The 26,902-nt window shown below is 36.9% G+C and overlaps 1 protein-coding gene across 1 annotated transcript in view; it reads left to right on the top strand.

Annotated features, from left to right (window-relative positions):
* Window positions 1-21,971: 21,971 nt before the first annotated feature.
* LOC117415778 (A disintegrin and metalloproteinase with thrombospondin motifs 20-like) overlaps window positions 21,972-26,902 on the top strand; it is a 104,030-nt gene continuing 99,099 nt past the window's right edge. The window contains exons 1-2 of the mRNA XM_034026569.3: window positions 21,972-22,448; window positions 22,810-23,168. Of these exons, the coding sequence (XP_033882460.2) occupies window positions 22,358-22,448; window positions 22,810-23,168 (450 nt within the window). The 5' untranslated portion in view covers window positions 21,972-22,357. The remainder of the gene's footprint in view (window positions 22,449-22,809; window positions 23,169-26,902) is intronic.

Genomic DNA, 26,902 nt, shown 5'->3' with positions numbered 1-26,902 from the left:
TTTCATTGTTTTGTGTGTAACTCAGTTCTGTACAGTTAAGAATATTGTATTGCATGAATTTCAGACAATGCAGCTCAACATGATGTAAAAGTTTTAGATGCCTGGATACAATAATTCAAATTCATAAAGCACACAGCAAAAAAACATGAAGAACTTGCTGGAAATTTGCACAAACATATAAGCTGGCTACTAACAGAAAGAGTTTAGCGAAGCAGATCATTGTTTTTATCTAATAAGTAGAATATAATTTTGTATCTACTATCTTCATATCCAGGATTCTTTTCAAGTAAACTGAAAACATAACCACTTATCTGATGGAGGAGATTGGATTTCATAGGATCAATTACAATTCATTGCATATTGTTTAGACAAAACAAATAATCTGAATGCAGTAATTAAGATAGCTTAATCAATGTGCACTATCTAAAATGTACATCAGATTCAAGTGGATCAGTTAAGATATAATGGAAGTACAGCAACTAGGATGACTTCCCTTTATGTGAACCCAGTTCACATTAACAATGAACAGTGCACAACTAGTGCGGGTGTCGAATCATGATGTCATGGCACAAAGCAGCTGTCCTTTCTGTTGTTCTGGTTTAACAGCATTGCTATGCCCTGTAAAGATTTGCCAGATCTGTCTGTTCTCATCATAGCAAGACTTAAGTTCATTTGAGCTTTTGTCGTCCTTGAGTCGATTGTTCTGCTACACAGAAACTGGGTGGTATTCCGACATACGTATTGCTCTTTCTCCACAGGAGTCCAGAGTTTGAATCTGGCACTAGTGAAAGCCGTACATAGTTCACAATGCAACTAGCCTCTTTGCACAAAAAAGAAGCACAGGAGTGAATGAGCGTGAAGACTGAATAGGCCTCTTATTTCAAAGGCGAAAGATTGGTCCCTGTAAGTCATGGCTGTGGTACCCAGCAGCGTAGTTTCAATAAACTAGACCAAGCAGCTAAATCGCAAAAAGAATAGACACATGAATTGATTTGGCACTCATTAAGTTTACATTTTAGTTGTTGATATGGCAAACATATTATATATTTCTTTCACACCTTAATGCTGTGAGGTTTTCCCATGTTTGTTAATGTATTTATTTATTTATTTATTTATTTATTTATTTATTTTGTACAGATGCTGTCTGCAGGCCCATCACCTAAAGGAGCTTGAGTAAAATTTTCACTGTTGTTTTTTTTTCCCTTTCCAAAGTTTTTGTTAATGAAGAAATATGGATAATAAACATTATTATACCATCTATAAACATTTGAGTTGCTGCAGTATTTTTATAACCCATAAAAAACACAACTTTGTGTGCCATAACATACACTTACCACACAGCCTTAGACGATGGCGTGCCTCCGTCGGAGTCAATGTGGTCATCTACTAATTGCTATGAAAATGCAAATGATAAAATTCTGCTTGGCAAGAAGTATACGGATATCAATAATTACAAACAGGCACACTGAAATCAAGAAATGGAATGAAAATATTAACAATGAAAAGATGCTAAATGCGGCCTACTGTATAGGGGGGGGGCAGTTTAGAATCCTTCCTCTTTTAGGACTAACTCTCTATAAAGATAATTTTAGTCCCTTTGGTGGTTGTAATATTCCACTGTACTTTAATCTAATAAAAATTGCCAAAGTCACCCTCCTGCTATCTAGTAGCGTTCTCATAGCCTTCTAATAGTATCACTAAAAACCACCACCGCACACTCAACACCTCTGTGGTTCTGATGTGTTCCAAGAGGTTTTACTTTTACGTGAAAACTCCATTTAGCTACAGAGAGTTAACCAAGTGTGAGTTTAAAATAATTCAATTGCTTGTAATTTACTTAATTTTCATCCTGTAAACAGAAGGCTCTGAAATAACAGGCCTCCTTGTGATTTGCACGCTATATTCTTGGGTCTCTAATCCTTGAAAGTGCTGCCCAATGGCGGTACAGTTATTTGTTGTAATTATTGCTTTTCTTTGATCAAGCACTGCTTCAAATCCTTGTTAACGGTGAACCTCTCTTTGTCTTCAGTGAAAGCTGCTGTAAAATTGGGCTTTTTTTTAAGTGTCGACTTTGTTTTTTTGTTGGAAAGGTTTAAAATGTGTGAGATTGGTAGCTGAAGTCCTTAACTCTGTTATACTTTCTGAACGGTGCATGTGTTGGTATTGTTCATTGTAGACACCTGCAAGAGGGTGTCCCACAGGACGTTTAATACTTTTAAATATAAATGCCCAGAAGATAAGTGGGATAATGTTAGTATACAGTACATGACAGTGTACTAATCTAACAAGTAGAGATTTATAGACCCCATTAGAAATCATGGAACATGGGAATCTGAGAACTGTATTTACACATTTTGTCAATTGTGTTCTAGTTCACTCAGTCCAAGAGCCATATTCATAAACAACAATGTAAGTGCTGAGTTAGTTGTGCTTTCTTAATATGAGCAACCATTAGCTTGGCACTCTTAAGTGACCACTAACTTTCAAGTGTTGTTTCTGAATATGACCTCAAGGGCCATGTTTAGCAATGAGTGCAACTTAGTTGCAGCTAAGAGCAGAACAATTACTGTTCTGAGCAACTAGTTTTATACTGTTCAAGCAGTTGTACTCCTTTCAGAACACTTTCCCTTACACGTTTTTGTTAAATAGGCCCCCATACAGACAAAGTGTCAAATAAAATAAGTTGCTGTGAAATTTTTTTGTTTTTCAATTTTGACTGGAACACTCCATGAGCAATACTGGGGTGGGGGCGGGGTTACCTTTTATTGGAGGCTTATGCCTCTGTCTGCTGAAACCAGCATAATGCTTATTATGATTAATATTTTTGTTGCAGATGAAAATATGCTTTTTAAAGACCTGCTATAGAGACACCCGCAGAGCCGATAAAGATTTCCAGTCAGTCAGCTCAACAAACATCAATATTTCACCACTTTCTGAGTGTCCCACACAGGGGTTTCAAACCTGACATACTAATTAACTACATGGAGAAAAAAAGAAAATTTAATTAAAGTCCTGTGGAAGCTCTATTCAGGGAGCGAGAGACCTTGGTATATCAGATTGGTTTTGGAATGATTAAACAGCTCCAGACTGTTCCCGGGTCACACAGCACAGGTGTGGGCTCTACAAGCTGTATACTAAAGCAGTGCTGAAGCCAGAAGGAGATAAAATGACACTAAGCAATTCTATATTTACATCCTACAACATCATTCATGGTTTTGTATGCTGCCAGATTGTAGTCTTTACTGAATACGTTTGACAACCTTTAAATTAATCAACACTTGTAAAGATTGGTCTGTAAAACAGCCTTTAAAGAAGTTATTTTGTCTTCTTACGGCTCTTGACTTTAATTCATCTGGTACTTCTTATTGTGTGTTTTTTTTTTTTAAATGTCTAACTTTCCTAGTGGGCAGTTTACCGTTGGCAAATTTCATTCCATCAGACACACCTACACCTAGACTCCTGGTGCCACACAGCCAGCTCACTGCAAATTTATTTTATTATCCACCAGCCAATCAATACTTTGCACTGACGAAAGCAACCAGCCCTGTACCCTCAACTGCCGAATCAGCCAATCACAGCCTGGCAGCTCGACTGGAGCTTAGCACCTTTCAACAACAACAAATGGAGACACGGACAATTCAGTAATATTGCTCCATTCAGATATCTGGCACTGTCCGGGTTAACTATAAGCAGATCTGACACATACAATGTTATTTGTTTTATAAAGTTGTAAAATGTTATTTGTTATTATGTATGTGATCCTTGACTATGACTATTTTACTAAAACTTTTTTCAGCAGAAGGGTATTCGACGAATCATTACAAGTTCAAGGTAAATCTAGGTTTTGCAGTGTTTTTTTTAAAAGAAAATAATGGGAAAAATGATGATGGCTCTACAGTGTGGTAGTAGGCCTTGACTTTCGTTAGAGCCCTCGCCTTGGGCTCGGGATGCATAACTCCAGTCGCGGTCATCTACACAGCAGAGCTTTCATCGAAGGGCATTATCGCTTAATTATGCAACATGTGAGGTCACAGAAATCCTTCTGCTTTCCCATTTTTGTTGTTAAATAATTGCCTACAACTTTCTGATATAGGTCTAGTGGATCACATGACATGCCACATTTGCATACATTGCTGACAAGAGTATTTTCTAATTTTACTTATGTATGTAGGTATACTGTACATATTGTGGCAGCAAAAACACAGTTTCAAATGCAGGAACATACACTGCACTAGTTGATTGCAGAAAACATTCCTATATTATCTTATCGACCTTTAAGAATTCAAAAATTCTTTATTTGAACACCGATGGCCTAATTTTAGCACAGTCAAAGCTGGCACATTTATTTTCCTATTAAGGTTTTGACAGCTGGCATTAGAACATTCTGACAAAGCTTTATATCAGAGAACACTTCTTTACTGTATTCGCTGGCAGCCAACGATTCAATGTGACAGGAACCCAGTATAACCTGAAGAATGTTTAGCACTCATGAGTAGCTTATAGGGATACCCTTGAGGCTGTTTATAAGTATATTGCCTTAACTGTGGGCCTTTGGGTGACAGTGAAGAAGCCAATGTTGTGATAAGGGCCTTTGTACTCAAGGGATTTATTTGAAGATAAAAGACGCTTTCATCTTTGTTGTTATGCTGTACTGAAGATGATTAAGGGCCACTGTCAGGGTTACACTAATGTTGCAATTTTTCTTTTATTTATTGTATACAGTACAGATAAACAGAATGAACACTTGCCCTTTAATGAGCGTTGGTCACAGAGAGTAACATACAGTCATCTGAGGGGGTGTGCTCAATTACTTGTCATGGTCAGTGGGTTTATAAAGGTCTTCATTGTTCACTGGAGGCTATACATTATTACACTGTATGAATTCATGCTACAAATTTATGTTTACTGTTTAGTGGTTGCAATATAATGATTTAAATCAAATCATTTAAATTAGAGAACAAGAAAAGCATATTCAGAGTTGCTTCAAACAAGTTACATATTGAAACGTTACAGTATAATGGTACGTTTCTGTCCCATTTTTAATAAAACACATTAAGTACAGGTGGTATATTGGGTTAAATAACTTTCTGGTGGTCAACAATGTTTTTCTATGTCCAGTGTACACATTTTCAAATATGACTAAATGTTTTTTTTTTGTGAACCAGAAGATGTGCCAGGACAAAAATAAATAATCTGTTGAAATGGCATTTGTTTCTTACCAACACCATGGTAACCAATTAAATGACTGTCTCCAAGAATAAGAAAGTATTCTTAAACAGGATCTGCTGTGACTCTTATTCAGACCATGGCTGCTGCACGCTGCCATAGTGCTGGAACAAGAGCAATATCAAACCCTGACAGTAACAATACCCATAGCAAACCTCTGTGAGTCATTCAATGTTATGAATGTGCAGGTGCAAGCAATAATTGTTAAGTGGCTGGGGAAAAATAAAGGTTGGTTTAATTTCCCATGACACAATGCTGGAAGCAAAAAAGTGTGATTAAATACGACAGTAAATGCTTAGAGCAAGTAGCGTCAAATTACATTTTCTTTTTCTTTCTTTTTTTACTGCTGCTTTTTTATGATGCAATCATTCTGAGTGGTAAACATACAAAACATCATCTGAAGTGTCAAGAGCATCTAGGGAACTGCCATTTTTCATCAAGTTTTGTATTGTTTTGCAATACACTACTGAGCACTAGATGGTGCTGGCACTAGCACTAACTGATGTTTTTTACACTAACTAACTAGTCTGAAACCATACAGTAATATATTGTGGTGACAATTGTTGTGCAATATGCCTGTAATGACTGGATGAAGCTCTTAGTCATTCTTACAATGGGATGATGTCTGGAGTGCTGCCTCAGAAGGCAGCCTTTACTATATATATATAGTAATATATATATATATATATATATATATATATATATATATATATATATATATATATATAGTAATATATATATATATATATATATATATATATATATATATATATATATATATATATATATATATATATATATATCAGTCCTTAGAGATTATGGCATGTGATTGGTTAAAATCTGATCACATGACTGCCAGTAGATCCAACTATAGCCCCTGTGACTGCTTACGGTCAATAGTTTTGTACAACAAAGCAGCATGGTGGACAACAGAAAATTAATTACAAAATATACAACAAAACAAAGATGCTGCAAACACTAAAATCGTCATAAAACTTCACTTTCAGTGTTTTCTGTCTTCCTAAAATTCAAACAAATCCAACTCGACGATGTAAATAAATAAACTCAACGGACTCCTCCGAGAATTCTATGTCGCAGTGGGAAAGTCAGACGGACAGTTCTACGCCCAAAACCTTAATAACTATGCGCTATGGACTTCAAAAACATTACTTTCTTGACTGATTCATGAAACAAATATGGACTGCAGAACTCGGCTCACAGTGGGAAACTAAAGGCCCCTCAGGAAGAATTATAGTTACCTGCGGCTCAGCCCTAGTTTCCCACTATACGCCTCCTCTCCAGTCCATATTTACTATATATATATATATATATATATATATATATATATATATATATATATATATATATACAGTACTGTGCAAAAGTTTTAGGCAGGTGTGAAAAAATGCTGTAAAGTAAGAATGCTTTCAAAAATAGACATGTTAATAGATTATATTTATCAATTAAGTAAATGCAAAGTGAGTGAACAGAAGAAAAATCTAAATCAAATCCATATTTGGTGTGACCACCCTTTGCCTTCAAAACAGCATCAATTCTTCTAGGTACACTTGCACAAAGTCAGGGATTTTGTAGGCATATAGTCAGGTGTATGATTAAACAATTATACCAAACAGGTGCTAATGATCATCAATTCAATATGTAGGTTGAAACACAATCATTAACTGAAACAGAAACAGCTGTGTAGGAGGAATAACTGGGTGAGGAACAGCCAAACTCAGCTAACAAGGTGAGGTTGCTGAAGACAGTTTACTGTCAAAAGTTATACACCATGGCAAGACTGAGCACAGCAACAAGACACAAGATAGTTATACTGCATCAACAAGGTCTCTCCCAGGCAGAAATTTCAAGGCAGACAGGGGTTTCCAGATGTGCTGTCCAAGCTCTTTTGAAGAAGCACAAAGAAACGGGCAACATTGAGGACCGTAGACGCAGTGGTTGGCCAAGGAAACTTACTGCAGCAGATGAAAGACACATCATGCTTACTTCCCTTCGCAATCGGAAGATGTCCAGCAGTGCCATCAGCTGAGAATTGGCAGAAAACAGTGGGACCCTGGTACACCCATCTACTGTCCGGAGAAGTCTGGTCAGAAGTGGCCTTCATGGAAGACTTGCGGCCAAAAAGCCATACCTCTGACGTGGAAACAAGGCCAAGCGACTCAACTATGCACGAAAACACAGGAACTGGGGTGCAGAAAAATGGCAGCAGGTGCTCTGGACGAAGGGCTGGAGAGCGGTACACGAATGAGTGTCTGCAGGCAACAGTGAAGCATGGTGGAGGTTCCTTGCAAGTTTGGGGCTGCATTTCTGCAAATGGAGTTGGGGATTTGGTCAGAATTAATGGTCTCCTCAATGCTGAGAAGTACAGGCAGATACTTATCCATCATGCAATACCATCAGGAAGGCATCTGATTGGCCCCAAATTTATTCTGCAGCATGACAACGACCCCAAACATACAGTGAAAGTCATTAAGAACTATCTTCCGCGTAAAGAAGAACAAGGAGTCCTGGAAGTGATGGTATGGCCCTCACAGAGCCCTGATCTCAACATCATCGAGTCTGTCTGGGATTACATGAAGAGAGAGAAGCAACTGAGGCTGCCTAAATCCACAGAAGAACTGTGGTTAGTTCTCCAAGATGTTTGGGCCAACCTACCTGCCGAGTTCCTTCAAAAACTGTGTGCAAGTGTACCTAGAAGAATTGATGCTGTTTTGAAGGCAAAGGGTGGTCACACCAAATATTGATTTGATGTAGATTTTTCTTCTGTTCACTCACTTTGCATTTTGTTAATTGATAAATATAAACTATTTACAAAAGATTAGGGACTGCAATAGTTTTCTACTTGTGCTGGTGGACAAAACAAGCTCATATAAGACCTCCAGTACATTTAAATTAAATTAAGACGAGCTACCGTTTTTGGAATACTAATGCATATGGTGTGAGTTCTTTCATTTTGAGGGCATGTAGGCTAACAAATTCCTCAGGCCACATACCTTCTAACCTCACATGATTTTTATACCAGCCAAATAGAGTGTAATTTTGGATCTAGGATTCCACCAGCCAAAAGCAGATTCTGAGTGTGGTGATGATGGGATTGAAATTGTATTCCTTTAGAATTGTGCAGCTGCTACACTTTCCTTATGTTTCTGAATGAAACCTGATCATCTGAGATCATATAGCAAGCAACATGCTCGGTATGCATATGTACAGGGTATGGGAATAGTGCTATACATGTATTAAACTTGGACTTGTGCCATATGTGTTAAACAGGATTATTATTATTATTATTATTATTATTATTATTATTATTATTATTATTATTATTATTATTATTATTAGTGGTGGTAGTTGTGGTAGAGGTAGTAGCTGTAGTAGACTAATAATAATAATAACTAGAACTGCCATGCAGTTTTACGGCTCCCAAGCCCCAGTACCAGTACCAAACACTTAAGCAATTACTGGAAGAAGCAGGTTTAGTTCTGATATTTGACAACTTTGAAATTAGTAACTCACCAGTTCTCCAGAAGAAAATTTTGAAAGTTTTTTTCCAAAAAATGCGTCAATCAGCCATCTTAGTTCACGCATAAACACAATTTTTGACAAAGTCAATTGTACTGATACAGGCATGATGGTTTTCAGGTTTGGAGTTAATCAAGTAAACCGTTTTAAACTGAAGCAGTTTTAAATTTAAGAAGATGTAGGTCTGGCGGCCATCTTGTTTTACAAAAGATCACCATTTTGCCATATTTGAATTCCATTGTCCTCAGGATGACACCTACCAAGTTAGGAGTTTGTTGGTTAAACAGTGTGCAAACAGAAGCAGTTTGATGTTTGGGGCGCATTTTGGCGAATTTGGTGGCAGCCATTTTGATAGTAAAATTTATCGCAGCAACTTCTGCTTCGCAATCTTGAAGCGGGTTTGGTTGCTGATGACGTCAGCAATCAGATCAATCAGTTCACCACTTCCCAAGAAGAAGATTTTGAAAGTTTTTTTTCCAAAAAATGCGTCAGGCCGCCATCTTGTTTGCCGCTGGCGCGCAATATTTTTTTTTTGCATCTGAACTGTAATCTACATACGATGATACCTACCAAGTTTCATTCACCTTCACAAGTTTACACCAAGTCGAACAGGAGCAGTTTGAAGTTGATGAATAATAATAATATATAATTAGTGATGACAGAGTGATGGATTCTAATTATTAATTCAGCTATATACAGTTGCTGCTCATGCATTACTGTATTTTTCATCTTAACAGTTGATATTGTGAGATATTTAATACAAACCATAAATTCCTTTATTTTTCACAGTTAAATGTTTAGTCTCCAAGACAAATCTAGAATGTTGGATTTTTTTCCCAGATGTTTTCACGCGTAAAAATGTGTATTATTTAATTCTATTAAGCTTAATTTTATTCCTAGTGTGGAAATCTGTGATGGGAAAAGAACTGCAGCAATATTTAATTTAGGCCCTTTTGGTGCAGATGTTGAATCATGTTCTGCAAGATTTGAAAAATTGGAGTCTGTTTGTTAAACTTTAAAGTTATTCTAGCCAAGTAAGCTCCCACTAATTATAGTTTAAAACTAGTTGGTAAGTATTTACTTATTTTGTCAGATACTGTAAAACATCACATTTGTTGAGCTGTTGAAAGATGGAATCTTTCCATTTGTCCCATTGATAGTTATAATTGCAACAAGTGGTCAAAGACTATTAGTCTTCTGCAAACTAATTAGTTGTTCCCACTCTCAGTCATTTGGGAGAGTGAAACTCTGTGGTGTCAGACTTTTATTCCTCTGTAATCCTAAAGCAGATTTTTTTAGTTTGCTTGCATGTGTTCAAATGTTTGCCAGTAATCAGTAATCAAATGTAATGCACGTGAAAAAGAAGAAAAAAAAAACATGTCCTTTGCCTGTAGCTTGAGAAAACAAAATGGACAAAAGCTGAAGACCTTTAGACCTTTTGACATTGTACCGAACACTTGGTGACAGGTCTAAGAAGTGCTTTGTCAGTATGTTAATCTGTGTTCTGGCACCTCTCCAAGACACTTTGAACATTACTGACAACACTTTATTTCTGTGAATAGTAAGAGAGATCAGCTCTCAAATGGTTTGGAATTTATTGCTTCAAAAATGCCACACAGAAGTGGTATAATAGTGTAATCCTGAGTGCAAGCTGCCACAGGACCATATTGCCAGCAGTACAGAATTAGTTTGACGTATGACAGTGACTATCAAGCAACACTTCACGAGGAATCTCTAATATATTTTCCATTAGTTTCTGACAAAACACAAGGCTGCAGGCCTCTCTATAAAAAGTTGCCCTAAGCCTTGGAAAAATAGGTCCAGAACATTACAGACTAGTTCAGAAATCTTTTTCCACAATGGAAATACCTGTCAGCTCATTAATACTATGAATCCACATTATGGATGTTTAATGACCCTGATCATTTGATAATATGTTGATTTTATAGTCCTACAAAAAGGCTCACTATATGAAGATAAGCAGGCATCAAATCGTTGTTACAGCCCCTTTAAAATGACTTCCTTTTTTTTACTGACATTTCTCACTGGGGTCTTTTCAATTGGTTTAAACACAGGTGGGTCTAAACATTGCCACTGAGATAACTGAGAACGAAAGTCAAGAATATCAAACATCCAACAGTGCATGAAACTCTTCAATGTGTAAAATGCCAGAGAGGGCTGTACTTAGTGATTTAAAGGACAATGGTACTGAGATTTGCCACTGTAGATGAACTGAATAAACTCCATTATGTGTTGATTTTGAAAAGTGTTTCACACATAATTGCAATGCTTTTATAATTTCCACATTGTTTATTACCAGCAATGTTTGTTTGGGGTTATTTAAAAATATATAGGGCAATGCGTAGCTGTATTTATTTCAATTTAAAAATAAGTTCAAATATAAATATGTACATTTTGAGCAAAAAAAAAAAAAAAACAACAGAACAAAATACACACGTGTCCACTCTCAGCATTCTAATTTCAAATGCATTCAGATTTTTGTTAGAATGTCATTTATATAGTTTTGATGCAGAATTGAAAATACTGTGCTTTCTGCTTCAACAATGTAATAATATATAAACAATATGGGTGTGTTCTTTTCTATAAACAGATTGTCAAATAGTAATGATTTATTCACTTGACAACTCCTGAAGAAAAGTAAACTGGTGCTTTTTGTTTGTGGTTTGTTATTACAAATTGCTTAGGCTTAAATAATGTTGTTGTCCATACTGCATTTCATTGGGGGTCTTACACTGGAGTAATAATATGTGTGGGAACTCACTTTAAAATCTATTTATGCACATGTGATCTGTCTATGTGTACATGTGTGTGGGCAAGTTAATCCCATAGAGCCTAAACCGAACTGAGATCCTGTCACTGGCCACAATGTAAGTCATATCTTGTATCATTACAGTTCTGTCAGCAATGCATCAGTGGCATTGCTTCAGGTTATTACTAGGGGCTATGTTGCCCATCAAGGGAGTATCACCAGCAGGAGCTCTGGAATATCTACAAAAGATCAGAACTTTAGAAATGTATGTATTCCCTTGACAATACTGCAAGTAAAGTGCTGCATGTATAAAATAATACAGTATCAGAACAAAAGATTGAAAGTGTGTGTCAGTACAGCACTGGGTTAGGACCCTTTATAAGCGGTCTTTATAAGTTCATATAGTTTCCCTTACTTTTGAGGTTTTAAAAAGGTGATAAAAAAATCAAACACTGTTGAAAGACAACACTAATCGATACTAAAGTTTAAAAATGTGCAATGCTGCATTTCTAGGTGGTTTGCTTTTCAATATTGCAGCATTGTATCTCTAATAAAAGTTGGGCAGCTCATTGTAGGTGTACACTGTTGCAGCTTTAACAGCTGTGAATGATGCTACATTGTTAATTTTGTGTGCAAGTAAAACCAGGTTGCAACATAAAGCAATGTATTTTTGAAGTTTATTGCCTTATTGTGTTTCGATAATAACATGAACAGATGAGTAGACCACCATTATTCAGTGCATGATTTAAAGCATGAACACTTTGTGGAAAGCCACATTAGCAACTACAAAATCTTGTTAAATCTTAGTGCAAAACTATAATTACTGTTATTCCCCAGAGCATTTCAAAATACACCGTTTTGCACACTAAGCTATTACAAAAGTCACTAAATCTTAATTCATACCTTTCTCTCAGCAGTCTTGATAAAGTTACTGCTGCTGTTCTGAGAAACTTCTGGGTCTTGTTACAAACTGGAGGAACAGTGTCCAGTGCAGTGTACCTGGAAAAACCAGAAGGGAGCACCCTGGGTGCCCTGGGCCGCATATGGCCTGTGGGTCATATTATGAGGACCACCTATTAAATGGCATAGTTAAAAGCTAAAATGCTCTTTAGTCAGGGAGTTGTCCAGGGAACATGCTTTTGGCCAAACATTCTACAAATGTAGACCTAAGGTGCCATACTTTAGGCACTTTTGAATATGGTTCTAGATGTCATCTGAATATTGGTTTAAACTAGCTGCTGTATAAAATGCATATACACTTTTCAAAATAAAGTATAAGTACAAAGTTATAATGTGTGTAAAAAAGCATATCTTTAACAAAGGTTTAGTTTCTAATTCATTATAAATGTCAGGCAATGATTCTCTTAGACATTTTGGATTCGGCTTCCAGTTTCCAACATGCACTGCTTTTCATAGAGCAGGAGATAAATGAGCCATCGTCAAACCCAGTGGAAAATCACTTTCAGACCATGAGAATGATCTCACTTTACTTATCTGTATCAGTTATTGTTTGCAGTGCATGTTTCCCTGAAATGTGGCTTTTTTTCCAGGAGGCTTAAGAAGTTTACATTGTAGGTATGGTCTCAGGAGTGAAATGTTTACATTAAGCTTTGTACTCGATGTGTGTAATAATTTGGGAATGGATTCAGCAAACATTATTAAGGTTGCACATGTACTGTTTTTGAAATGAGCGATGAAGGAAAAAATGCAAGCCATGCACAAAGTATGCAGCTGTGGAGCAGCAACTCTTTTCTCTTTAACACACTGATTTCTGTATTGTATCTGTGATAGAACAATACAAACCTGCGAATATCAGGTAAGGGTAAATACTGGTTGGGTTTATTCTGTGGACACCTATACAGAACTCACAGACTAGTTTATTAACACCAAAACGTTTTAGGGCTGTATGTTTTTAAAAGTGTAGTCATCCTGTCTCTATCCAGTTATCTAAAGTCTGCTTCAATACCTTGTCTGTGTCAGGCCTGCAAGGCATAATTGAGTAGGTCATAATGCAGGAGAAAACATGCCAACAATGGAAAGAAATAGGGTAATTTCACCTGCATTTCTTTGAAGATACCCACAATGGAATACCAAGATGCCAATTTGTCAGATTGCTCTGTTTTGTGTTGCAGACACTGCATAATCTCTAAATGAAGATGTTCTCCTTAGAAATTTGCCAGGTTTCAACAGAAAATAGTGTCATCATGAATAATTTTTCTGTCAAAGGTATAAGGTACTTTCCAGCCTAGACTACTGCAACTCCCTCCTGGCTGGCCTCCCTGCATCTGCCACACATCCGCTCCAGCTCATCCAGAACTCCGCTGCTCACCTGGTGTTCTCTCTGCCTCACTTCTCCCACACTTCTCCACTGCTCCGCTCACTCCACTGGCTCCTGATCACCGCTCGCATCCATTTCAAGTACTAGCCTATCGATGCCTTGACCAGACTGCACCCAGCTACCTCCAGACCCTCATCTCTCCCTACATCCCCACCCGACATCTCCGCTCTGCCTGCACTAGTAGACTGGCTGTACCTCCTCTAAGCTCCCCTGCCTCCAGTGGTGGAACAACCTTCCTACGGATGTCAGGACTGCTCAGTCCCTGACCACCTTCCGGCGCCTCCTCAAGACACACCTCTTCAGACAACACCTGTAAAACTCAACTCTTCCCTTCTGGATAATATAACACTGTGCCTTTAATGCACTTTAACTTGCACTTATCTGCTCCCTATTTTACTGTATTTAATCCTGCACTTAACCCAATCTGTAGTATTTTGTATTTCACCTGCACTCGTATCTAACCCTGATGTAACTATCAACACTGTTATCTGCTCTTGAACTGCCCCGATATCATATCGTACTGTGTTTTGTATTTGCTCTTATTAGGACTGAAGTCATTGTATTTTGTACCTTGCTCTTAATTGTACTGTAATTCTTTATGTATTTTTTGTATACAACTGTAAGTCGTCCTGGGTAAGGGCGTTTGCTAATAAATAAATAAATAAATAAATAAATAAATAAATAAATAAATAATAATAATAATAATAAAAGTATTAACTAGTGAAGTATATGAAGTGTATCCAACTGAAGCCTATTTTACATAATGAAGCCTATTTTACATAACCTCCTTGAATTATATGTTCCTGTGGTTTAGTTCTGCCTAGAAAGAAACTACGGCAATATCCCCTTTGTATTCTGGCATTTGTATGACACCAGAACCACGATGAATACCCCAGTCACAAAGTGAGTGAAGCTAAATATGTATTAGAAGTTTAATGCTATAGATGCGATAGATGTTGCACCTACACTCTTTTAGTGAACCCTTACTAAAAGATTATTTGATTATTTGAGTCAGGTAAACACAGAAAGAGAAAGCCAGTATCTGAAACAAACAGACAGTAAAAACAAAAAAGTAACCTCTTTATTTGAAAAGGTGACAGAAAGCAGTGAAGCTGAAAAATGCAATACATTTTAAACTGACAGAAGCAAACAACCTTGATAATCTGGCGAAAATAAAGCTTTGTCAATTCCTGAAACTAAATGTAACAATTCCTTCAGCAAACTAATTGGGATATTACTATTTTTTGAAAAACAATACAAATGTGCTTGTCAATTTTATAAAATAAACTACTTCCCTGTTTGCTTTTTATATTTACAACAGTTCAGTAAAACTAATTTTGTGAAACTATCATGCCCTTTCAGGATGGGTCTGGACCCCAGGATGTACTCCCTAGACATTAAGACACAATAATAATAATAATAATACCTGTTGAACCAAAGATTAAATTGCTTTTAAATTTGCAAAACAAACAAACTCCTTGCCAAGCTTTTCAAGAATGAATTGTAGTCTGGCGTGAGATATCTCTCCACTGATCTCATTGCTGAATGCTGTATAATGAAGAACATCTGACTAATTTGTCATTACGTACACTGTAACTGAGTTAGAAATACTGTTGAAAAGGATAAGGAAAGGAGAAATGGTCGGAAACCTTTTGATAATAGATATATTACTCCTACACAACAATTTATGGGAATGATTGGGGGCAGTGAGATTGGCACCGAGGTAAATGTCATTTAGAACCATGCACACAACCACATCCATTTTTCTACCCTCACTTTTCTACCCAATTTGAAATGCCCTATTTGAATTCACCGCTGCAACCCACTTACCAATCAAGAGGACTGAAGGTAAACACTCCTACTATCAATCCAATCACTTGTTTTCACCCACTGAACCTAAGTAACCAGTGAAGTTTGGAGGTGTGGAAGCACAATGAGGTGAACATCACCAGCATATTCCCTCCTTTACCTTGAAGGACCAATGCAGCAGGCCAATGCAGCAGACCAATGCAGCAGGCCAATGCAACGCTGCCAACTCGGCTTGACCGGGATTTGAACCACGCTTGCAACACACCAAGAGTAGTTATGAGGACTCATTCTATTACTTAAAAGAACAATATTGTGTAAGATCACATTTTGAAGAAAATGCTGTTAAAGGGGCAAAAAGGTTTGCCAAAAAGGTTTATGTCTACAATAAATATGGGCTGGAAAGTCAAACAGCTAGACGATGTATGAGAACTACTGCTAAAACCTCATATAAATAAAGTTACTAATAGTTGGACAGGGGAAAGCTTATTGGGAAACTCTAGGTGTGAGCTAAGTGTCTTTTGGAATATGGGGTGCATGCAATCCATAAATACAGTAGTTCAAGCGCACTTGAGTTGCCCATTAAAGTGCTCTGTGTGAATCCAACATTCATAGCTACCTAAGCCCTGTATATTAAATGGTAAATGTTACCTTGAAAAATATAGAGGTATGTGCATTCGTTCTTTTTATTTTTTAATCCAAGTCAGCCAAGTTTTTTTTTTTTTTTTTTGTGGCTCTGGAGAACAGATTTTCCAAGTTCTGTTTTATATTATTTCATAGAATACAAGGGAACTTTTGCACTGAAGTTTGATGTTTCAATTATTATAATTTTTTTGTTTGTTCCCAAATAACTGGACTGGATTAATTTATAACACACAATAGTGAAACAAACTTTACATAGTTATTATAAGTACCTGTACGCAAAATGTGATTTTTGTTATAAGTAACATTAACACACAAAAATGTAGAAAGCATTTCTCACGGGATATACAATGCAGTTTCAGGAACTCAATTTGGTGATACTACATTATAATCAATAGCAGGAAGATTCCTAATCTACTGTATGTATTGGCCAGACTTCCTGACCTTTTGGGTTAACTCCTCTGTTATAGATTGAAGATTGGAATGCTGGGTGTTAGTGGCAATCCTGTGCTGTATCCGGTGCTCATGAAAAGTGACTTTCTGGGGTCGCTCAGGGCAGCTGAGCAGCATTTAACAGTAGTTTGCTAAAGTAATTGTCATGTGACCTTTAAAGACCTGACCTCCATATGTTTACAATTTTTTGAGTGCAACAGGCAAAATATATCCTAAATATTTGGCAAGTAGTACAATTAAATGACCTAAATATAATTATTTGATTGATTTCCCAACAGATTGCAGTACTTAGTATGTACAGGAGGCTGTGTGGTCCGGTGGTTAAAGAAAAGGGCTTGTATTCAGGAGGTCCCCGGTTCAAATCCTGGATCGTGCACTGTGTGACTTTGGGCAAGTAACTTAACCTTCTTGTGCTCTGTCTTTTGGGTGAGACGTTGTTGTAAGTGACTCTGCAGCTGATGCATAGTTTACACACCCTAGTCTCTATAAGTAGCCTTGGATAAAGGCGTCTGCTAAATAAATAAACAAGTACAGCTTCCACAAGTACTTTCATACTCAATATAAGGTAACACAAATAGCATGGTCTTGTAACTATGACTCTCGACTGTATTATGGTAAATGGGTATTTTTTTTTTCATGAGCTTCTTGCAGATATTCCAATGCCGCACTTGAGTTACTTGAATGCAAATAGAGACATATGAAACAGTTTTGTTAGCTCTGTGTACTTTAAATGCAGAACAAGTATATTGTGTGTGTGTGTGTGTGTGTGTGTGTGTGTGTGAGAGAGAGAGAGAGAGAGAGAAACAGAGAGATGTTCTAACTTGATCAACACATATACACAACCAGTGGAACTTTCAGATTGCAAGATTAAGCTGTAAGTGGACACAGACGACCTCTCAGGAACTTTAGTGTTCTTTTGAAACAACTGCATCATTACAGAAAATATGGACCACCTGAGCAGATGGACAGTTAATAGAACACTGGTCACCTCAGAATATCCTGTACATTAACCACAGTCTAGATAAGGAACACACACTACTATTGTCCAGAAATTTCTTACAAAAGCCTTTGAAATGTTACTAGGTACATTTGAGCCTAGAGGCTATCCTTACATAAAATTGATTTGGTACACAAGCCACCTGTTGTAATATCTAATTTAATGTCATTTTTGTGTTGTACAGTAGCTGCCAAAATGATTTGAAGATTTATTGTGCTGGGTAGAGGAAAAGTAAACAGGTTAATATTGAAAAAAAAAACATTTACATTTTCTTGTTGACAAATGTTTGCATACGTTCTGGGTGAAGGTCTTTCTGTGATGAACTCTTGCACAGCTGTGTGTATAATCAGGATTCCCCTTCCCACACTTATCTCACTTACAAGCTGTTTGCCGACCCAAATTCATTTCAAGGACATATTTGCAGTTTCGCCACAGTGGTCCCATTAATCAGAGCTTATCCAATTGTGACAGAACATTGTTAAAACATTGTTAAGTTATTCAGCGTATCGGTCTGGGGAATTTTGGAGATGCCTGTCTTTACATATGTAGGTATACGACACATTTGTGTGCAGGTCATGGTTATCAACCTTTTTGTAATACTGATATCTCTGATTTTGTATTTACAGCTGTGGCTGGGGATGTATGGCTCCAGCCTTTTTTTTTGTAACATTTACTGTTACACATTGCATTCAAGTTAAACCTGTGTTAAACTGCTTAGCATCTTCAAAGTCAACAAGATTAACATAGACTGCACACTTAACCTTCTCAAAGTCAGAACTGATATTTCTATGACTGTTCAGCTGATCTGCTTGTTATCCACTCATTCAATGGAAATATGAAGGATTATATGAAAAGAGGAATCTTTCTTTCATCTGGATTCCAAATTATGCTATCCTGCAATAACAGAACACAGAGCACATCACAACCTGCCGCTGAATAACTGATTCTGTTGAAGTCAGACTCAGAAGCGGAAGTGGCACATGACTCTTTTTTTAATTCAAAGCATTGGGTATCATTTATTCAACAGTAACATTTTCTTTTTACCCAAAATTGTAAAGACCTTGAAAATGAATGTATGTAACATTTATTTGACTATTTTAATATATTACATATTAACTGGATAAAAACTGCAATACTGCAATTGATTATTATTAATTTCTTAGCAGATGCCCTTATCCAGGGCAACTTACAATTTTTTACAAGATATCACATTATTTGTACATACAATTACATTATTTTTTATACACAATTACCCATTTATACAGTTGGGTTTTTACTGGAGCAATCTAGGTAAAGTACCTTGCTCAAGGGTACAGCAGCAGTGTCCCCCACTGGGGATTGAACCCACAACCCTCCAGTCAAGAGTCCAGAGCCCTAACCACTACTCTACACTGCTGCCCCAGGGTTAGGGTTAATATAGGCTCTATGTGTGTCAAGGTTGGGCAGCAGCGTGGAGCAGTGGTTAGGGCTCTGGACTCTTGACCCGAGAGTCGTGGGTTCAATCACCAGTCGGGGACACTGCTGCTGTACCCTTGAGCAAGGTACTTTACCTAGATTGCTCCCGTAAAAACCCAACTGTATAAATGGGTAATTGTATGTAAAAAAAATAATAATAATTGTATGTAAAAATAATGTGATATTTTGTAACAATTGTAAGTCGCCCTGGATAAGGGCGTCTGCTAAGAAAAAAAAAATAATAATAAAAGGTTATAAAAATCAAACATACTCGTACTGTGTAAATAACTCCTAAGTTTATTTTTATTGATTAAAATACACAGAGGAATGTCCTATGATAATAACTGAATGCTTTAGATTAATTTGAATAGACCCCACTATTATTTCAAATGTTTCATTATTTTATTATACATTGCTGTATATTAAGAAATAATATTTTTGAAGAATCAGATAAACCTCTTGAATATAGCTTATCTACTTTACTGAATTCAAAAGGCCATAGGTTTAAATCCTGAGGAGACTGGCATCTACTTACACAGTGAAGAGTTGAGTTTTGGCTGCCATTTCATTTGAGCCCATTGATGTATGGCAGAACATCTCATTTAAAGGACACTTTGAAACTGCAGTTCCATTCACCATTGAATAGAGGGGTAAAGATGATGGCATCATAAAGAATAATATGGCTTAGCTTTGCTGTTGTTCTGAAGGATTAACTGTGAATAAAACACTAGGGTGCTGCATAAAATAAATGACATCTTAAAATAAAAGATTCAAAACAAAATGTTCAAATGCCTTGATTTAATCCTGCCTGCATGAATACATTTTTGCACATTAGAAAGAATCCCCCTCAAGTCTGCTGATATCTTTCCATAATCATATTTTGAAAAGGCATACATAGTTGTCAGACTTGATACCTAAAAAAGGTTATTATAAACGACTTAACAAACTGCAGCTGTATAACCATATTATTATGACATACTGTACAAAAAACCCACCAAAGCAATGCCATTACCACTGGGTTTTAATGTAATGTTACTTGTTTATCGGACCTTACTGAGATGTCTATTATTTTTGCACTTATTGTTTTAAACCTTGGGCTGTTAAACACTTTATAAAACTCAACCCGGTTGTCACGCTGAGGCACTGAGGAGACCGCACTGTGGTTGATCCCTGGAGCCAGCCATCAACACCAGGCAGAAGGATATCTACATCATCAGAATGGAAGGAAGCGCAAATGGATGGAAATGCAGATGGATCACATTAGTTTACTGTAAAGCTATGTCTTAGTTGGTGCTTATCTTGGCAAGAGCCGAGTCTAAAATCAGCATGAAGTTTTAACATCTACTCTCATGTAATGGAAATCATTACTATTCTACAACTACAATGGGATACCAGTAACAACTTAGTGAGTCAGTAATACAAGCTTTAATTTTTATTTTAATCTTTTATTAAGCTATTATGCTGAATGTTTTTGCAAAACAAAATGTGATAAATAATTACATTAATGTGTGTTATTGAGGACAATACACGTGTACTGTATCTAGGACAACAATGATACATCTTTCAGGATCTCTGTACAATATTGTCTGCAACTCATTATGGTCTCTACCTAGTCCTAGCTAAAATGTTCTGGTTATTGCAATCAAATATGTGTTACATATGTTTAATATTATGTTAACTGAAATACAAATGGAGTCTAGATTTCTAGGGAAATGGGTATTTTTTGTCATTGTAATCAAGCAAAATGATAAGCGCAGTAACAGTTGGTTGTTTACAGAGCAGTATGTTAAATAATAATAATAATAATAATAATAATAATAATAATAATAATAATAATAATAATATTTTGTTCATAGAGTTGAGATATGCTTTGGAAAACCGATATTGAACCGAGTTTCTGGATGCAATTTGGAATGAATGAGCACCGAATCTAATATTTACTTTTGTACCGTACCAAATAATTAATGTAACATACTTAGGGTTTTGTATGTACTGTATGTATCCACACATTGATGTAAAGGTTGCCCTTAGAAAAGTTTACTATAGTAAAAACACTGGTGAAAGCATGGTACAGCATAAGTAAGCATTGTAAAGAATAGAGAGGTATGGTAAAGTGTATTCATACACATGACAAACAAGTGTAAACTAAGGTAAATGCACAGTATAACTATGGGAGAAGCAAAGGAAAACTGCAAAGATACTGTGCAAAAATACTTGGGTAAACTTTTATAAGTTTGTAACCTGCAGATAAAGATGGAAGTGTTCTTCTTAAACGTACATACAAACAAAAGCACTGGCACCCTACATTTAATATAAGATAATTGAAGAAAACATGTTAAATGCAAGCATTTACTTAGCATTAGACACTAATTAACATGACAAAGACCAAAATACACAATGTCTGGTAGTTTAACAAATAATCTTTATAAAATAAAAATAAATAAATAAATAAATAAAAATATAAAAAGTGAAATTGGAAATTACATTATTGATCACTTTGACACAAACCGTACACTACTTTCAGCTATTTAAAGTAAAACCACTTATGCGTAATACTAGGCATACCATCAAGGCTGCAAGAAAGTAAACTAACAGAAAGGGAGTGTCTTCGGTTTAAGTTAAAGTTACTACGACTTCTACCACTGCAACTGTAAAATCACTAGAACCCCAGCAACCGCAGTTGTGCGGTGTAAGTGGAAGAAGAAGTGTGTAGAAATAGTAGTATATAACAGGCTGAGAAAGTCGCACTTATGATTGGCGAAGCAGCCCCAGGGGCGGACCTTGTGTTTGATGTTGGTTGTGGTGTAGGGGTGTTCTATGGATGGCCAAGGAAAGTTTAGCTGGCACCGATCCCTTCTGCTTACAAGAAGTAGCTAAGCTAGCGAAGTAACTACACATCTAATCGATTTGTGGAATGCATGGTAAATCGCACGTTTTGCTGAAGATGGTGGATGTGGCTGCTTGGTAATGCGATGAAGGGATTGCACTTTCCCAGATTTGTGCTGCAGAGATCCTCCACGGACCCGACGACCTGTTGCTGCTGACAAGCCGGGAGAGTAGTTGGGGAGACGCCGGTAGATTGAGCAGGCACTTCCCTGGAGACTAAAGCCCTCGTTTCTTTGCTGAGGGAATCATGCAGTTTGCAATCTGGTTAGTTGGGCTCCTTTGTCATCTCTCAGCACTCATCTGGATTTCCATGCAATTTAGATTTCATCCCAAACAAGGTAAGCCTCTTGAGTAAGAGAGAAAAATGCACTGGTTATAGAAATATAAAGTTGAAAACGTTTGGGGATAATGGCGCTGAATAGAAAGCGCAATGTTAAAATAATGTGCAAATACTATAATTTGTAGTTGCTGAAGCAGTTACTCTGTCTGCTGTGTGGCTTGAAAAATACTGGAAATAAAACTGCATGGTATGCTAACATACAGTAATCAGCATCACTTTTGCAGGCAGTAGGTTACAGTACGCATAATATATAAATAAACCAGCTCTAGTCATGCTTCTGTATAGTCAGTATACACCACATTTTTATAATATTACTAACTAGGTGTATTAGTGTTAATATTGTTTTATTTTTGTTTTAGAAAACTTCATCAAACAGCTGTCATTTTATGAAATTATCACGCCCGTCCGTGTGAATGGTTTTGGGGAAACATTTCCAACCACGCAGCACTTCAGGAGGAAGCGGAGAAGTTTAAATTCGGACCTTTGGGGGTCAAGAACTCATTACAAAATTGATGCCTTTGGGGAGCACTTCCACCTCAACCTCAGCGCTGACTCCGGATTTATAGCACCGTCCTACATGGTTTCACATCTAGGGGCAGAACACAGCAACAGGTCGGATTTACAGGAAGATAGCTCTGAGATAAGACATTGCTTTTTTAATGGGCATGTCAATGCTAAAAGCGAATACACTGCTGTTTTCAGTATATGCACTGGCCTTGTAAGTATTATTATTATTATTATTATTATTATTATTATTATTATTATTATTATTACTACTACGACTACTAATTAAAAAAAATAAAGCACTTCTGCAATCGCTGCATTTACAAAAATATGTATTTGAAAATACCCTGCTAGTTTGCCAGGGCATTGAACTTAAATTTTGAAAGGGTGGCTATTGAGTGCTGGTGATGCAGTAAGTAAACCATATCAATTGACTTCTGATTTTACAACAAAACCTTGGTATTGTCACTAGTATGCAGTGGTACAAGATGCATTAGTTAAAATGTATTGGAAAAAGTGGAATATGGGCTGACAGCTTAAGTCACAACAAAAAGCAGCAGAGGCTTGTGAACTCCCCATTCTCCAGCTAACAAAACATCTCAAGTGTAATTGGTAATCTAAAAACTAACTGCAAGTGCAGGGGGGTTTCCACTGAAGGAGTTAATAATGTGTAAGTGGTATCAGGAGTTTAAATAGCAGAGCACATTTTCAATCTGTGCCAAATCCACAAAGCTTAACCTGGGAAATTAAAGTGCAACCTAAAACATATTACATTTTCTGTTGACTGATGTTGAAAGCACATCTGCTGTAGGACTTGTAAAAATACTTGATGGTTTAACAGGTAAGAATAAGGAAAAAGTGCTGCAGTATGTTTCCTCACAGAGACCAGGGTGCTGGAAAACAAGTTTTAGCTGAATGCTGTGCTTCCATGGACTTCTGCCATTGGCATTTAATTAGCTCATTGTAGAATGTAATGTGAGGCTGTGACCTTTCAACTCTTTTGGCCCCACCTTGTCTATAGGTAAATAATAATAAATAACATGGTGTACAGCTATTTATACATATATGGTTTCCTTATAAAGTATGAGGAGAAGCTAAGTACTGTCAGTATCTCAGCAACAGGAAAAATAGGAAAACGCTTCCTGACAGCTTCTAATGTTTGTTATCTAATCGATAGATTTATTCAGTGCCCTTTGATAGCTGTATAAAATAACAGGTATTAGATGAGTCTATAGATTTGAAAACTCTATGGACATATTAGCCTGTCAAACCCAACAGGACTAAGTCTGGTGTGATAACAGTAGCGTCACTGTACAGCATGTCTCAAAACATTTATCAAACCAGGGAAAACCTTGAGAATCAGGATCTTTAAGTAAGCTATTGGCAGCAACATCTAATTTCTCCGATAACCTTTCCAGCTTTTCAAGTTGAAATGACATGAGGTTTTGTTTTAAAAGCAGGTTATAACTGTCCACAGAGCGATTTCCGTAGCTACCACTGCCATCTATCATTGGCTGTAGGTGGGAGCATGTCACAGAAGCTGCCTGACATATGCACTCTGATGGATGAACTCAACTCTCAAATTCCTACGCTGAGGGTGTCATTAGAAGTAGGATTATATTGAGCTTAGTATCTGAACAGTAAGGTGGAGCAAGTGAAGCCCCACAACAGCACGTGATTTAGCTGACAGACAGAAATGGCCATATATCTGTATAAATATTGGTGCAATGAAACTCAGAGCAACTCTGTAAAATGGTAATGGGAGGTAAAACAAAACAAAATAAAAAATAAGTATTTGAAACCATCAACTCTTCAGATACTATCCAGTTTCCTAGTGAGGTGGAAATCATGTAGGCCAAGTGACTTCAATATTAAATAGTTTGTCATTTCTACTTTTCAGTGCTGTTGGCTGTGCCACCCATATTTACTTTATTGTACACTTGCTACAAGAACTTCAAGCACTTTTTCCATAGCACTGCATTAATGCAGCGTTTTCATACCATTTTGTATCTAATGACTGTATGCTTTACAAGCCTGTGAAGGATTTTGTAGACAGGTTTTTTTGCCCCAATGGTCCAGTTTTTTTGTTTCCACCAGGAACTAAATATTTGTTTTATTATGCATCACTTTCCAGTTGTGATATAGTACGGGAGGCACATAGGACCAAAATTATTACGGAGCCTGTGTCCATTATAAGGAAAATTCCTAGAAAGGAAACTACATCTCCCAGGAAGATCCGCGTTGGGAGTCAAAATGAGGTACACCGGGTGGCAATTATAGGATCAAAGTAAGAGAGTCTATGGGGTACCTCGGGGAGGAGTAACCAGGAGGCGTGGTTGGAGGCGACGAGAACGGAGAAAGGAAAAACAAAGAAAGAATTACAAAGTAATGGAATTGTGACGGTTTTGAGAACCCGAAAACGGATTAGCCGTTGGGTTATAGAAGTAACCCAAACAAAAAGTTTAGTCAGCACTCCTTGTTGGAGTTAGGGTTTTGTTTTGTTTATTTTGTGTTTTTGCTTTATAAATAAATATACGGGTACCGTCCTTTTTACACCCTTCTATTGTTGTGAGAAGTGTTTCTTTTACACAAAGAAGACCTGAAGGTCCTGAAAAGTGGCAAAGCAACCCCACTTTGCCACACAGTACACATAAGACATGAGTTGCATACTGCCCCTGAAACTCTAAACTGTGTGTCGCTACAGTGATTGCTAGAGTATTTGTTCATCACCAGACTGCAATGCGAATAAAATAAAATAATAATAATAATAATAATAATAATGGACCGTTGACAGTGCTTGAAGACAACAGTGGGTTCACAGTATCTTGGAACCGTATGGTAATAGCTGGGTTTATCCTGGATGATCAAGGTCTTCTGTGAACAAAAATCCCCTTTACCTAAAGTCCCCTTGACGAACTGAAAAGGGGAGGTTCTTCATAGTGATAATGCTACAAGCTGTTAAGTGTAGATATCTGTCTCCATGCAGAACAACTCTCATAAAAATGCAGATATAATTGACATTTAAATTGACCACCAAGGTAAAACTGTACAGTAGAATTTTAATTTCATGACCAGATCTCACCACAAAGCATTGCACTGGAATGACAGGTACAACCTTTGTTTCAAAATGTACACTGAGCTGAAATGTAAAAAATATTTCCTGAAGTGACACTAGAGGATAGGTTAGACAAATACTGTCTGCTTTAAATCTTAATGGATTAAATTATTGAAAGAATGCTGAAGAAATGCTACAGGGGAAAGGTGTCACAGAAAATGAAGAAAACTGAAAGACAATAGCAATGTTGAGGTAGATGTCATTGTGTTTAAGTTGCCCTTTTCCATGTCCCTGGGGGAAGCAGAAAGGCCCAATTGTTTGATTCACCTTTGAAGTGTCAGAGACAGCACACAGCAAATGATTGACTTGGAAAGCAAGACTGGTATTTATACAGCATAGGCATGCTCCAGAAACATTCTGTAGAAGAAGGTGGAAAAATGTTCTTGTTAAAATGTGTACTCTTTAGAGTGCTCTGTGGCTTCCTGTCCTCAATTGTGTGCTATGGGGCCCTATTCACAAAACCTTAAGGAATTTTAAGTAATGTTTAGATAAGCACCATTTCAATTAATTAAACCAAGTTTGCAGTTTATTTGTCTGTTTTTCAACTGTATTATACTCTATTCACACTACCTATATAATGAACAAACATCACATTTTGAAAAAGTAATTGTGAATGAAGTAAATGTCAGATACACAGTAGGTAGTGTGGGGAAGTTATTAGATAGATAGGGTTTATTCTCATTTTTCAATGCACTGTTTGGTAAGATTATGTTTATAAACACTATTCAAAAACAGGTCAGTAGTTATGGACAAGACCCAGAATTTGAGAATAGCGGTATTTCTATTGATGAGTGTGGACTGGAGTATGATACACACATGAGAGTTAAGGCCAA

This window comes from Acipenser ruthenus, chromosome 7, assembly GCF_902713425.1.
Source record: "Acipenser ruthenus chromosome 7, fAciRut3.2 maternal haplotype, whole genome shotgun sequence".
NCBI classification, from domain to species: Eukaryota; Metazoa; Chordata; class Actinopteri; order Acipenseriformes; family Acipenseridae; genus Acipenser; species Acipenser ruthenus.
Note: the sequence above shows the minus strand (reverse complement) of the source record. Positions and strands in the feature narration are given on the sequence as shown.